The sequence below is a fragment of the Pteropus alecto genome, unplaced genomic scaffold, assembly GCF_000325575.1.
Source record: "Pteropus alecto unplaced genomic scaffold, ASM32557v1 scaffold395, whole genome shotgun sequence".
Taxonomy (NCBI): Eukaryota; Metazoa; Chordata; class Mammalia; order Chiroptera; family Pteropodidae; genus Pteropus; species Pteropus alecto.
The window spans coordinates 784,670-799,284 of NW_006438643.1; the positions used below are offsets into that span (position 1 = coordinate 784,670).

The following is a 14,615-nucleotide window of genomic DNA, read 5'->3' on the forward strand; positions in this document are numbered from 1 at the left end:
GCCTTCTCTGGTCTAGGGTTGATGCTCTTACTGCAAATACACGTGGTATAAAAAAGTGCTAGCAATCAACTAATAATTGTGTGTGTGTTCTCAATTTCTTGAAGCTATAAGTAAGTAGTTCTTTTATGAACACTTTTCTTTTACTTCTAGTACATGGGATCTCTGTACATTGAGAGAATAAATCTTCTTGGCTCTTATTTTCAAATGTGCTACATTGCCTCTTGACTGTTTCCTAAGAAGATTCAAGACCTACATGCCTATTAACAAGGCTTATAAATAGTTTACAGGGAAATAGTATTCTGTTGATTGAGAAGGTATAGATAAGTTGTTCTAAATACTTTAAAAACTGTCAGATAACGCATGATACTGGCAGAAGCAGCAATCTCTAGTCCAAAGAACAGAAGCGTTGGAGAAGATGGGAGATTAATTATAACCTTTTGCCTTGGTCTTTGGGGTATGGAAAGAATATAGCTACCTACTCTGCATAAAAAAGCTTAATATTCTCAACCGGATCTGTTTGGTGTTAATGCCGTAGACCAGGGGATTGAGAACAGGGGGCACGAGAAGATAGAGATTTGCAAGTACAATGTGGACATGAGGAGGTACTTGGTGGCCGAAGCGGTGAGTGAAAAAGGAAAAAAAGGCAGGAATATAGAAGACAAGAATCACACAGATGTGGGCTCCACAAGTGCTAAATGCTCGAAATTGGGCATCCTTTGAGGGCAGACGCAGCACAGCTTGCAGGATCAAGGTGTACGAGGTGGCGATGAGGACCACGTCCATTCCAGTGACTGAAAGTGCCACAGTGAGACCATAAATGGTATTGGGCTTGATGCTGGCACAGGCCAGCTTGGCAATGCCCATGTGTTCACAATAGGTATGGGGAATGATATGATGTCCACAGAAGGGTAAGCGTTCAATGAGGATGACAAAGGGGAAAACAAAGAGAAAGCCACGGACCACACATGCCAGACCAATCTTCCCAATCACTGCAGCATTAAGGATGGATGTATAATGAAGTGGACGGCAGATAGCCACATAGCGGTCAAAAGCCATGGCCAGCAGAACAGCCGACTCTGTGGCAAAGACTGTGTGAACAAAAAACATCTGGGTGAGGCAACCATGGTAGGAAATTACGTGGGACCTAAACCAGAAGATTGTTAGCATCTTGGGCAATGTGGTTGAACAGAGTACCAGGTCAGTAATGGAAAGTAGACACAGGAAGAGGTACATTGGCTCATGCAGAGTTCTGTCCGTCATGATGATGTAGAGGATGGTGCCATTGCCAACCAAGGCAAGGATATACATGGAGCAGAAAGGGATGGCAACCCAAACATGCTGGTCTTGCATCCCAGGGATTCCAAGTAGAATAAAGGTGGAAGGGTGGAAGGCAGTGTCATTGGGAACAGATGAAGAGAGCATAATGATACATAGGACAGAAGGCTTTCTCTTCCTAAAAGTGTATAGAACACACCTGTCAGAATGACTATCAAAAAAAAAGTGTATAGAAAATTAGAGAAAGTCATCCTTGGTGCCATTTATTCTTCCTATGTACCCATTCAATTTCTTGCCTTTCAGTCCCACCAATTCTATTATAATTATGCCTTCCTCATTTTTTCCTGGGTTACCGAAATGGCTTTGTAACTAATATGTCCACTTCCAGGATTTCCATCTTCCAGTAAAGCCTCTATATCACTGCCTAAATATTCTAACATGTGAATATAGTCAGCTAAAATACAAATATAACTTTTCTTATTGTATGCTATGCAGGATATCTTGCATTAACCTCATCTGGTCTACTCTTCATAACTTTCCATCATGTCTGGGCCCTAGAACACTGGACTACATCAACAGACTCCCCTATCCTTACTTCTAGTTGTATTTGTCAATAGGAAACACCAACAAGAAATTGCAGAATGGTCAGAGATTTATTCTTTCAGCTCTCTCTCAGCAAGATACTGCAAATGGCCGCATCTGTCTGTAAACAACCTTCTCTGGCTCTGGTTTCCACTGGTAATCACACCCTTCTCATTTCCCTTCATTTTAAGGGTTCTAACAGTGTCTGCTGTCACTAACCCAGGGATTTCACAAGCAGTTGTGATTACCCTACACTGACCCACACTTTGTATAATGGTCTTTTAGTATTACACTGTACTCAAATATACCTAATTTGAGTGTGCAATCTATTTCCTGCTAGGGACTTGGTACAATGGCTTGCAAAGTTCTTCTTGATCTTGTTCTTGATCTTGCCCACTTTTGTAGCATTATTTATCACTACATTCCATCACATGCTTCACGTTCCAGCCATATCTAAGTATATCTAATTTTGGACATTTTGAAACATCCCAAAGCATGTTTTATCACACCTATGTGACTTTACCTTTTTATCACACCTATATGATGTTTTTTATGTACAGAATGACTTCTCGTTTGGTAATCTGCCAAGCTGAGTACATTCTTCTCTAGAAGCCCTTCTATGATCCTCTCTGCTGTGGAGTGAGAGCCAAACATCTTTATCATACTCTTCTTAGGAAATACAAACCTGTCTTATTATTATGTGTATTCCACTTGTTCATTACACTATGAAATTTCTGCATCTCATTTTTTTCTTTATATTCAGCATCAAAACCTTATATGCCTTAGAGCAATAAATAAACTTAATGAGTAGATGAATAAAGGACTGACTGCTCTAATTTAATTTTTTTAAAACAGATTTGGGTAACTGGCTGTGGTTGAAAATGTTGTTTCTTCTTGGGAGCCTTCCTTATGGATCAGACAAGATCTTTTCTCCCTAGATCTACGATGCCCATTATGTTCTTTTCACTCTATATACTCCAAGAAATGCAATTTATAAGCTCTATAATGCATTTCCTAACCTAATATAATCCAATATAATCTATCTATATAACACATTTCTGTCTGCTTTCCTTGATTGGCCACATGTATTAGTTTGATTATATAACATATCTGTCTTAGGCTGTTTTGTCTACTTTAAGTATGAACTCTGATATGACCATTTCAGCCAGGAGCTACACAGGAAAACTTCAAAATGAAGCATGTCATAAGAAGAAAAGAAGAAAGGTAGAGACCAGGGGCTTAGTGATGAGTTCAATCAGGGTAGGTTGTCACTAGTCATGGATTTAAGGTAATGCTAATAGGAAAGGAGAAAAGAGAGAAAGAGCCATTTTTCCTTGGAGCCATATTACCTTGAGAGATTCCTGTAGGCGAAGTCAGAGTCATTATTCTTACCTTACTGAGGTTCAGTCTTTGGGACTCAAACACCCTTATGTTTAGAAGGAACAGCAACATTCAATTCATTCAATGATTCTCTCTTAAAACAAATTTTAGAATCTACAATAGGATCAAAAAAGTTCTATAAGAATTTAAAAGAATATCTTTCTTTTAATCCCTTATTCATTTGCAACTGAATTATTAAAAATCAACTAATTTTCTTATTTTATTAATTGCAATACTGTATGCAGTTCTCATATACTACCGCGTTTGTTACTTTATGCTAACAGTTACTAAAGCTATAAATTATATAAGTCATAATGTTATTACAAGTTTTAATACTAATATAATTATTGCTTTGTTTGAATTTTAAAGCCAAAGGAGAGAATTTACTGTCAATTCTACCGTAATTTTGTATATCTTTAAAAATTCAAAAATCAAGTTAGAAGAAAGAGAGTTATTATAAACATATCAATCCACATCTTGGAAAAGTGTAAATATTTTTTACTTCTATCCTGGGAAGACTAGAGATTTTTAAATAATAGATAAATCAGTGGAATATAATCTTTTCATCTAGTTGGAAAATAAATCACAAAGTTCAATACTTATATAATGCTTGACTCCCAAGTGTGATATCTTGAAAAGTGGTTGAATGGCTATTGTTTATACAATCTAGTGACAGAGAATATATGCATTTTTGAGGCTCCATTTTAAATTTTAGACCTTCTGATTCTGAGAATGTTTTCTTTTCATTAAGTCAATTTCTGTCAACACAATCCACATAAAACAGGCATAATTTTTCTCAACGTGTTAGGCTTTTATTTTATGAACACTAATATCCCTTTTAAGTTACTCTTTTATTTACTTTGTCAAAATTTTTATCAAGAGTCTACTATGTACCAGGCATTCTTCTAGATATTTAATATATACTGGAGAGTAAGAACATGCATGTTCCTTTATATATTAAACTTATCTAATGAGAAGACATAGTTAATCAAATAAACCTCAATATGTGTGTTAAAATGTTACACTGATATATGCTATGAAGAAAAATTACATAAGTCAGTACCTACTCAGAGATGGATTGATTCCATAAAAGAAGCCATAAGCATGAGTCTACAAGAGTTGAGTAGCTGTTGAGGATGGGACATTGTGGACATCACTCATTTGTATGGTCACCAGGAGTCACAGTGGACTCAGCAGCACATAACACATACTCAGAGAAAGTCTCCCTGAGGAAATAAAATTTAGTCTCCAAATATGAGTCTTCCTCAAATGCCTCAAACATCTCTTGTATAGCTCAGCTCCAAGAATCATCACTCTCCTTTATATGGTCCAGTCTGGAAAATAAGAGATTAGAGAGAGCCTAGACTTAAGTGCCTGGGTTCAAAATCTAGCCTGACTGCTGTTACTTGCTAACTGTATTACCTTAAGCAATTATTTTATTCTCCCTCTGTCCTCAGTTTCCTAATGTAAAGTTGAGATAACAATACTTCATAAGGGTTTCAGAGATTGAAAAAATCATGTAAAGTACATAATTCATTCTCTGTGAATTAATAAATAGTCACTATGATACTGTTATTTTTCATGACTTTGAATATCTCTGAGTCCATTTGTCTTACCGTGTACTCTCTCACCAAGTACCTCTCAAAAGAGGAAACTTCATTTAGTCCTTCAAGCTGGAAGTCATATTAGCCTTTCTTGAATCTGTAATCCCATGGTGAGGGCACTGAGGGTTTTACCTTCATTTAAAGAAAAAACTATCTTCAGAAATATTCAAGACTGGTCCTCAGTTAACTGGGTTAGGTGGACCCTTGCAAGATATGAGATGGACTGGCTCCTCAATGATCCCGATCCCATCAATATGCTAACATCATTTAAGTCCCTTCATTAATTTTTTTTGGAAATAAGAAAAGTTGTGATATTTGGGTCCTTCAGTACAAAGAGAGTGAGCACATTCTGTGCTGCTACTAAGTGATAGTAAGAATAAAGTTATGTGTATCTTATTTCTGTTAAAAAAAATTTCTGTTAGGCTGTTTGATTAGGCAATCACCTGATTTTGCCCTGGAAAAGATAGCTGGAACCTGGGGATGTTGAAGTAGGGATTCCTGGGTTGGTGGGCTTTTAAGTTTTCTGCATATGAAATTATAAGAAGGAATTGGAAAATTAGATTTAGAAGAAATCATTTATACTCAGACACCGGGGAAGCTGGAAATCAGATAAGTTTTCTGATCCTCTAAGCTCTCTAAGGGCGCTATGAAGGTCCTAGGTTCTCAAGAACAAGGTTACTCTCTAACAACTATATATAGCTTTACTTCTGTTTGTCTGGCCTCACCAATATAAGTGAGAGTAAGATGTAGTTATAGTGAAGAAATTCTGACTTCACCAATACTTTAAGAAAGCTTCCTTCTAGAGATCTATCTGAATGGTTTGTCTTGAAACCATAAAGAAAATAGCAAGAAAATAAAATTTCTAACTGAAGCAGAAAAAAAAATTGTGCATGGAAAATAAGGACTTACTGAATATAAAATTTTTTAATGCAATAAAGTTATCCAAATACCTGAAGGATTCAAGAAACTGTACATCCTATAGTAGAATTCAGGAGGTATTTTGAGATGCCCTCCAGAGTAGCCAAAGACATTAATATCTTATTTATTTTTTATTTTTTAAATTACTTTTTCATTACAAGTATATTAGTTTCAGGTATACAGTAGCCACCAACATTTACGGCTATACCACCCTGAACGTGCCTGATCTCAATATCTTTGTATGACTGCCATCTCTCTCTGTCTTCCCCTACTTCTGCTCCTGGATTTACAGAACTATCCTTAACCTTAATTTTTTGTCCATCTCATTTATCCAATACTCACCCCAGCCTCAGTGGTTAGCAGTACTAGGAAAAACACTGATTCAGCATAAGTAGCATAGCTCCTAGATCTGAGATTTGGTACTATTTATCTCCACTCTCTGAAGAATTTTTGGTCCAGAGAGGCAGTGGTTGGCTCAGAGTACCAATGATCTCAGCTGCTAAAAGTGGAGGCAAATTTGCGAATAAGACCTCTGGGGAGACACATCAGTCACATCAGAGTTTTCTCTTAAAGGTTGGGCATTTTTTTAAGGCCGGAGAAGGGGTCATGAGTGTGAATAGGGCTTTAAGGCCAGAGTGAAAACCTGAGAGAAAAGTTCCACACAGGAAGTACGCATTCATTAACCAATCAGCACCATAATGACAGTATGTAAAGTTCTGAAGTTAAATGAAATAAAAAAGAAATTTTTAAAAATGGAATATATTTAAAGAGCACCAAAAACTAATCTCTAATTAAAGTTACCCGATGAGGAAGAACTAGTGAAAGAGACAAGTAAGGAGTAGGTATGATGTAGGAGAAAAAATACTGAAGCTAAGTGAAGAAAGTCATTCAAAAAGAAGGAAATAATCAACTATATAAAGTACTGATGATAAGTCAAGGAATAAGAGGACTGAGACAATTATTCTTAGCAACTGCAGACGTTACTGACCTTGACAAGGACAGAATTGTACAGTAGTAATATGAAATTCAAAAATGAGTGAGTTAAAGACAAAATAGGAGAGAATTAGAACTAGTATGTAAAGACAACTTTTCAAGGAGTTGTGCTGCAAAGGGAGAGAACTGAGATAGCTGGAAGGAAACTGTAGTCAAGAAAGAATTTTAAGGTTAGAGAAATACTATCAAGTTTCTATATTGATGGATAAAGATCCAATAGAGAGAATTGATCATTTAAAAACAAAGAGAGTTTTTAAAAATATTTATTTATTTAAATTAGTTTTGAGTATACAGTACATTGGTTAGACATCTATAATGTTCATAAAACGATCCCCCCAATTACTCCCTCCCTCCCCGGCCCTCTACTTAGCCATCACATTAATGCTAACTGCATTCCCTCTTCCATGCTCTCTGTGCCCAACTATCAACCACTAATTTGTACTTTAACCCTTCACCCTATTCTCCAAGCCTCCCACCCTCCTCCCCTCTGTCCCTCACCAAATTGTCCACTATATTTGTTTCTGTTTGTTCTTTTTGTCCTTAGATTCTGCATATAAGTGAAATCATATGGTATCTATCTTTCTTTGTCTGACTTATTTCATTCAACATAATAACCTCTAGGTCCATCCATGTCATTGCAAATGGTAGGATTTCATTTTTTTTAATGGCTGAGAAATATTCCATTGTATATATGAACCATAATTTATCCAATCATCTGTTGATGAGCATTTAGGTTGCTTCCATATCTTGGCTAATGTAAATTGTGCTGCCATGAATATTGGACTGAATAGATCTTTATGAATCATTGTTTTGGTTTTCTTTGGGTAAATACCCAGAAGTGCAATTGCTGGGTCAAAAGGTATATCCATTTTAAATTTTTTGAGGAACCTCCATACTGTTTTCCATAGCGGCTGTATCACCAACACTAGTTCTTTAATGTATTGATGATAGCCATTCTGAGAGGTGTGAGGTGATATCTCAATGTGGTTTTCATTTGCATTTCTCTGATGATTAGCGACCTTGAGCATCTTTTAATATGTCTGTTAGCCATCTGTATTTCCTCTTTGGAGAAGTATCTGTTCAGGTCTTCTGCCCATTTTTTAATTGGATTGTTTGTTTTTTGTTGTTGAGTTGAATGAGTTCTTTATAAATTTTGGATATTAACCCCTTATCAGATGTATCATTAGCGAATATCTTTTCCCAAACAGTAGGTTATCTTTTTGTTTTGTTTATGGTTTCCTTTGCTGTACAAAAAATTTTTATTTTGATATAGTCCCATTTGTTTATTTTTTCTTTTATTTCCCTTGCCCTGGGAGATATATCTTAAAAGAAATTCCTATTAGTAATATCACAGAGTATACTGCCTATGTTTTCTTCTAGAAGTTTTGTGGTTTAGGGTCTTACATTTAAATCTTAAATCCATTTTGAATCTATTCTTGTATACGGTATAAGAAGATGGTCCAGCTTCTTTTTTTTTGCATGTATCTGTCCAATTTTCCCAACACTATTTATTGAAGAGACTGTCTTTATCCCATTGTATATTCTTACCTCCTTCGTCATATATTAAGTGAGCATATAGGCCTGGATTTATTTCTGGGCTCTTTATTCTGTTCCTTTGATCAATGAATCTGTTTTTATGCCAGTACCATGCTGTTTTGATTACTTTAGGCTTGTAGTATAGTTTGATATCAGGTAGTATGATACCTCCAACTTTGTTCTTCTTTCTCAAGATTGCCCTGGCTATTCGGGGTTTTTTGTCTCCATATAAATCGAGCTCTCTGAAAAATGCCATTGGCATTTTGATAGGGATTGGATTGAATCTATAGATGCTTTGAGTAATATGGCCATTTTAACAATGTTGATTCTTCCTACCCATGAACGGGGTATATGCTTCCATTTATTTGTATCTTCTTCAATTTCTTTTTTCAATGACTTATAATAATTTCCTGAAAACAGAGCTTCTACCTTCTTGGTTAATTCAATTCCCAGGTTTTTTATAGTTTTCGACGCAATTGTAAATGGGATTGTTTTCTTAATTTCTCTTTCTGAAAGTTCACCATTGGTGTATAAAAATGCCACTGACTTCTGAATATTTATTTTGTAATCTGCTACTTTACTGAATTCATTGATCAGTTCTAACAGGGTTTTGGTGGAATCTTTCGGGTTCTCTATATGTAGTATCATGTCATAGGCAAATAACAAGAGTTTTACTTTTTCCTTTATAATTTGGATGCCTTTTATTTCTCTTTCTTGTCTTATTGCTGAGGCTAAGACTTCCAATACAATGTTAAAGAGGAGAGGTGAAAGTGGGCTTCCTTGTCTTGTTCCTGATCTTCAGGAAAATGCTTTTAGCCTTTCCCTGTTGAGTATGATGTTAGCTATAGGTTTGCCATATATGGCTTTTATTATGTTGAGCTATGTTCCCTCTATTCTCACTTTGCTGAGAGTTTTTATCTTAATGGATGCTAGATTTTGTCGAATGCTTTTTTGCATCTATTGATATGATCATATGGTTTTTATCTTTCGATTTGTTAATGTGGTGTATTACATTAATTGATTTGCGGATATTGAACCAACCTTGCATCCCAGGAATAAATCCAACTTGATCATGGTGTATATTTTTAATGTATTGCTGAATTCAGTTTGCTAATATTTTGTTGAGGATTTTTGCATCAATGTTCATAAGAGATATCGGCCTATAGTTTTCTTTTTCTGTAATGTCTTTGCTTGGTTTTGAAATCAAGGTAATGGTGGCCTCATAAAAGGAGTTAGGGAGCCTTCCCTCTTCTTGAATTTTTTGGAATAGTTTGAGAAGAATAGGTGATAATTAGAAGAGAGAATTTTTGAAATGATTGCTTTAAGTAGGCATTACATAATGGAGTTTAGTGCATAAGTGGAGAGTTTGATCTTGGCATCCATAGTAACCTGAGGAAAAATAGAAATAAAAATTCAGATGCAGGTAGGTGAGTAGGTGTATTTGTGGATGTCTATAGAAATGTTTTCCTTTTTGCCTCTATGATTCCAGGCAAGTAAAAGCGATGTCATCTGTGACTGAGAATAATGGTAGGAAAGAAAGATTTGAGAAAAGAAAAATGGTATAAGGTAATCATCTAAAGAGTGTGAGAGAAAAAGGAAAGAGAAATGTAATTGCCGTGAAACCCAAAAAAGTAGGTGGCTATATATCTCAATTTGCTCAGGAAAGTCCCAATTTATATTTGTGAGTGCAGAGTTGGATTTGGAGAGAGTTGCTAAAAAAGCACAATAAAGTGTGTGTGTATGTATGGTGTATGTATGTTTATGTTTGAGTGAGAGGGAAGAAGAAAAGCAGAGAGAGAGAATTTGTATTAAACAGTAATTCTAAGAATAAACCATAAAACTAATATTAATAAGGAGAAATAAGAAATGAGGAAAATGAAGAAATGTGAAAAGGTAATGAGGTAATAGGATTAATTTATTATCAATACAAATTCTAAGTTATCCCCAAGGACTTAAGAAGATTAGGTAGGATGATCAAGATCCTTGGAGAAAAAAGAGTAGAGAATTAAATTGTTCTAGTTATTGACTACTGAGTAACAAAACTACCCCAAAATGTAGTGTTTTAAAACAATTTATTATTATATCTTATGATTTTGTAGAGTTACTGGGATCGGATGAGCAATTGTCATTTGGGGTCTTTCTGCCTTATGTGGCAGCAATCAGATTTTGTATAGAACTGTAGTCATCTTTAAGTTTGCCTAAAATTGATTCTGGCTATTAACTGAGAGCTCAGCCAGGCTGTCAACCACATGAACTCCCATGTGGCCTGGGAATCTCACAGTATGATGGCTGTGTTCCAGAGAGAGTGTTCAAAAAAATAAATGTCCAAAGACACAAATTAGGAAGATGTAAGCTTCTTATAATCGAGTCTTGAATATCTTGAAATGTCACATATATTGTATTCTTCTCTCAAAAATCTCTAAGGCTAACCCAGCTGAAAGGGGAATGGAATTAAACTGTACCTCCTGTAGGAGTGGCAAGATGATACTGTAGAAAAATATATGGGATGCAAGATATTATTCTGCCCATCTTTGGGAAATAAAATTTGTAATAGCCCACCCTCTAACCAGAAAAATGTGAATATTCTCCTACATGGAAAATAAATGAATCTCTTTCCTAAAATCCAAAAGACTCATTCCCATCATGGGATTAAAAGTCCAGGATCTCAGCCTCTAAACCAAAACAAAGTTTCAGTAGGCTCTTTGGGCTCAATTCCTTGAATAGAGCTCCTTGAATGTGGTTCCTTTCAATCTGAAGACCTGCGTAGCAAAAAAAAAAATGAGAAAAAATCCTCTGCCTATATAGTTAATATACAATGTGACACAGAGATAGAATAACTGCAATAGATGCTCATATGTAAAATATTGAGAGTCATATTACTAGTGAATAACTAGTTTATTAAAGATTATAAAATCCAGCCAGAGATGTATTACCAGTTTCTTAATAAGGACCCAATTCTGCTCCCTGGGAATAAATCTCCGTGGCTCTTAGCTACAACCACTTCTAGGCAATTGGTTTTATATTCAGTGTCATATTTGCTTCTCAATGAGAAATTATCTGTGTTTACATCTAAGTATCCTTTTCAGCCTAATGAAGTTGAAGATCTAAAGGCCTCTTTTTATTTTGCACTAACTCCCTGTGTGATTTTGGCTGGGAGTTATGGTTATCTGGAAAAAAAAAAGCCTTAAGATTCTTAGAAGATTCTTTTTCTAATTGAAAAGATTTATTAAGCATACCCTTCAATATTTCTCTATGCTTAGCAAAAGATCTTACAGCCTCATCCTAGAAATGATAGTATATCCTGAGGCCAATTTTTTTCCTTTGAAAGTCCTTTGTCATTTAGAGAGACTAAGGTGGGGAAGGGGAGTCCATTTTTTATTAAACCTATAGAGCTGTGACTCCTTTGTGTTTACTCTAAATTCTACTTGAACACTAAATAACTTCACTTTTAGTTCATATTTCTTTATCTGTATTCAATTTGACCTTTGGCTTCTGGAAATTCTCTTGTCTGAATTCTTTTCCACCTACATTTGATCTTGGACATTTCTTCGGCTTAGTCCATTTTCTCTCTTCCTCTAGCTCACTCCCCCTCATCTCCCGTCACACTAAGCTTTTCTAAACTATTTCCAAATTAGGTAACGTTTCCAGGCGCACTTCTGGCACTCCATATTATCCATTCAGGTCACTTACCACGCTACCTTCATTTTAACTTAATTAGCTTCTTCACTTTATAAATGGTAAACTGTAAGAGGACAGATATCATGTCTGTTTATTTCACTGTTCTATCTCCCTAGAACGGTGTCTGCTGCATTGTTCAATCAATACTTGTTAAACAAATGACTGACAGAGGGCTCATTGGACTGCACACTAATTAACTTGTGTTGTAAATACAGTTTACTTATGTTCCCTACCCTACTATTCACCTGCCTCTCCCTCCATCTTGCACCCTCACAGCCTACCATATTAACACAAGGTAGGCTCCTATACTTCAACTCTGAAAAATGGAAGATATGGAAAAGCATAAGCACTTGTTTCCCATATTTTAAAACGTTCAAATTAGATGAAGACGCCCATTAAAACAAACCTAGAGAATCTATAGTTACCATACACTACTGAAAGATGGTCTGGAAAGAAGGACACAGTTAGATGTGAGAAAACGGGTAGCACCTTCCTCCCCCACCTTCAAAGTTCTAGATATAAAAAAAGGTTCGTGGCTTTATATTTCCATTCTGTGTCGTAACTTCCCAGTTGTCACTAACTGTACATTATTTTTCATTTATTAGTGCTGTCTCTGTCTTTGATCACAGAATTCTGAGTAGGGTTTTTTGTCTTTAGCAAGCATTCTACTTCCATTTTATTTACTGGTTTCTGATTGATTGCTGAGCATTTTTCTCCTCTCACCTCAGACTAAGAAATTGCAAAAACATGTCTTATATTTCTATGTGCTTTACCTCTCCCAGCACTAAACTAAATATAGGACAGGTCTTTCAGTAATATCTTGATCATCATAATCCAAAACTTGTACTTATTTCTTTTTTTATGACAAATATGTCTATGTGAAGATCTCTTTTGCTACTTTTAGGGGAAAAAATATTCATGGCTTGTCCATGGGTCACAGAGGACTGTTGTAAGACCCAATCCAGAAAGTGACTGTTCAAATCCCTTATGTATTTGTGCCCGCTGTGGTGTGTAGGGTGAGTGGATATCTTAGTGCTTTCCCCCATCATCCCAAAAGAAAAATAGGACACTCATTCATAAATGCACTCACAAATACAAACCCATGTTTATACATATAAGATAACCTAAAAATCTCTGAGGCGGCATATAAAATTTTAATCTTCAGATTGCTGACCTCAGTGTGGTATGGCTAGTACTAAATCTATTGTGATCATTTTAATGTTTTACATCCTTAGCATTATAAATCTTGACCTTCAGAAAAAAAAACTAGAATCATTTTGGGGAATGTAGTGTAAGGGGCTCAAAATTAAGCTTCCACGGCTCTTTCACATTATTTTCTTACCATGAGTGTCAACTCTAGACTCTCTATTCCAAGTTTTAATCTTGGCCTTTTCAATTTCTTGGAGTCCACTCTTTTCTCACCTCCCTCTCTCTTCTCCACCAGCTCCATTTCTCACCAGCTTTACTCCCTTTATAGGCTTTACTCCCTAATAGTTGTACCTTGTTCACCACTGCCTTACATCTTGGAGGTTCTGGTCCTAGAAATGTTTACAAAGACAGAGTAAAGAACAGAGAATGCAGAAAATCAGCAGGCAAAAAACAGACCCAAGACCAAAAGAAGCAGTCCCAGGGTTAGACACAGGAACGCAACAAACGGGCATAAGATCCAGTTCACAGAGTGTGTGAAAAACAAACACAGAGCCTAGAGAAGTAGAGTGGAAATGTGCTGTCCTTGTCTTCTCCAGGGATTAGAGACAGGCTAGAATAGAGAGCCTGGGAAGTAAGGTGACCTATGGGCTTCAGGTCTTATGGCCCCAAGTCAGTCTAGGACATGAGCAAGGATTCAAATAAATTAATACTTGTCCAGTTTAGAAACTTACACTTTTGCTCATTAGTGGTGGCTTAGGAGTTGTGGAATCCAAGATGATAGCATATGTGAGTCTCAGCAAGATCTTGATCTAGCTTGATTAGTAATTTAATAAAAAACAAACAAAACCAAAAGACAAAAAAATAAAAACTCTGACAATTTTCAGCTCTACCATTATCCAGGCCCAGTCTAGAACTTCTAAAACTTCTTGTTCAAGAACTGTTTCATTTTCTTCTGAATCTCTGCCAGAGCTTGTTTCATAGAAGATGATCAAGAAATATCTGTTGAATTAAATGAATCTGAATCTAGCCTTAGATAACAAAACCGAAGAGACATTTTCCACTATGACTTCCACCACCACTTTAATTTAGGTCTTGCTTGGCAGTTCTCTCCATCTTCCCTCAGTGGTGAATCATCACTAACTTTGAGTTTAGTCCATTATATAGAGTACAAGCTAGTAATCTATTTGTGTGGGCCAGATTTCTCAGACAAAGTACATGCAAGTCTAAAATCATAGATAGCCATCCTGGGTACAGTCTTATCCTTCTAACAGGAAAACCCTCCATACAACCTCTCATTGGTCCAGTGAGGAAGTCTATTTTCAATGTCTAATGGCCAAAAACCTAGGACTTACCCCTTGTTTCAGTCATCCCTTCCTTTGTCCTCTAACAAAATATTTAGCTGTTCTAGAAATCAATTTCTTTATGAAAAAAGAATAATAACTTGGAAATGTTTAATTTAAAGAAGAACTCTGAAGAATAAATGGAGAAACAATTATTACC

At 35.9% G+C, this 14,615-nt stretch overlaps 1 protein-coding gene across 1 annotated transcript; it reads right to left on the bottom strand.

Annotated features, from left to right (window-relative positions):
- Positions 1-471: 471 nt before the first annotated feature.
- LOC102887514 (olfactory receptor 52D1) lies at positions 472-1,422 on the bottom strand. Its single transcript, XM_006915729.1, has one exon. The coding sequence runs from the start codon at positions 1,420-1,422 to the stop codon at positions 472-474; it is 951 nt and encodes a 316-aa protein (XP_006915791.1).
- Between the last annotated feature and the right edge of the window lie 13,193 nt (positions 1,423-14,615).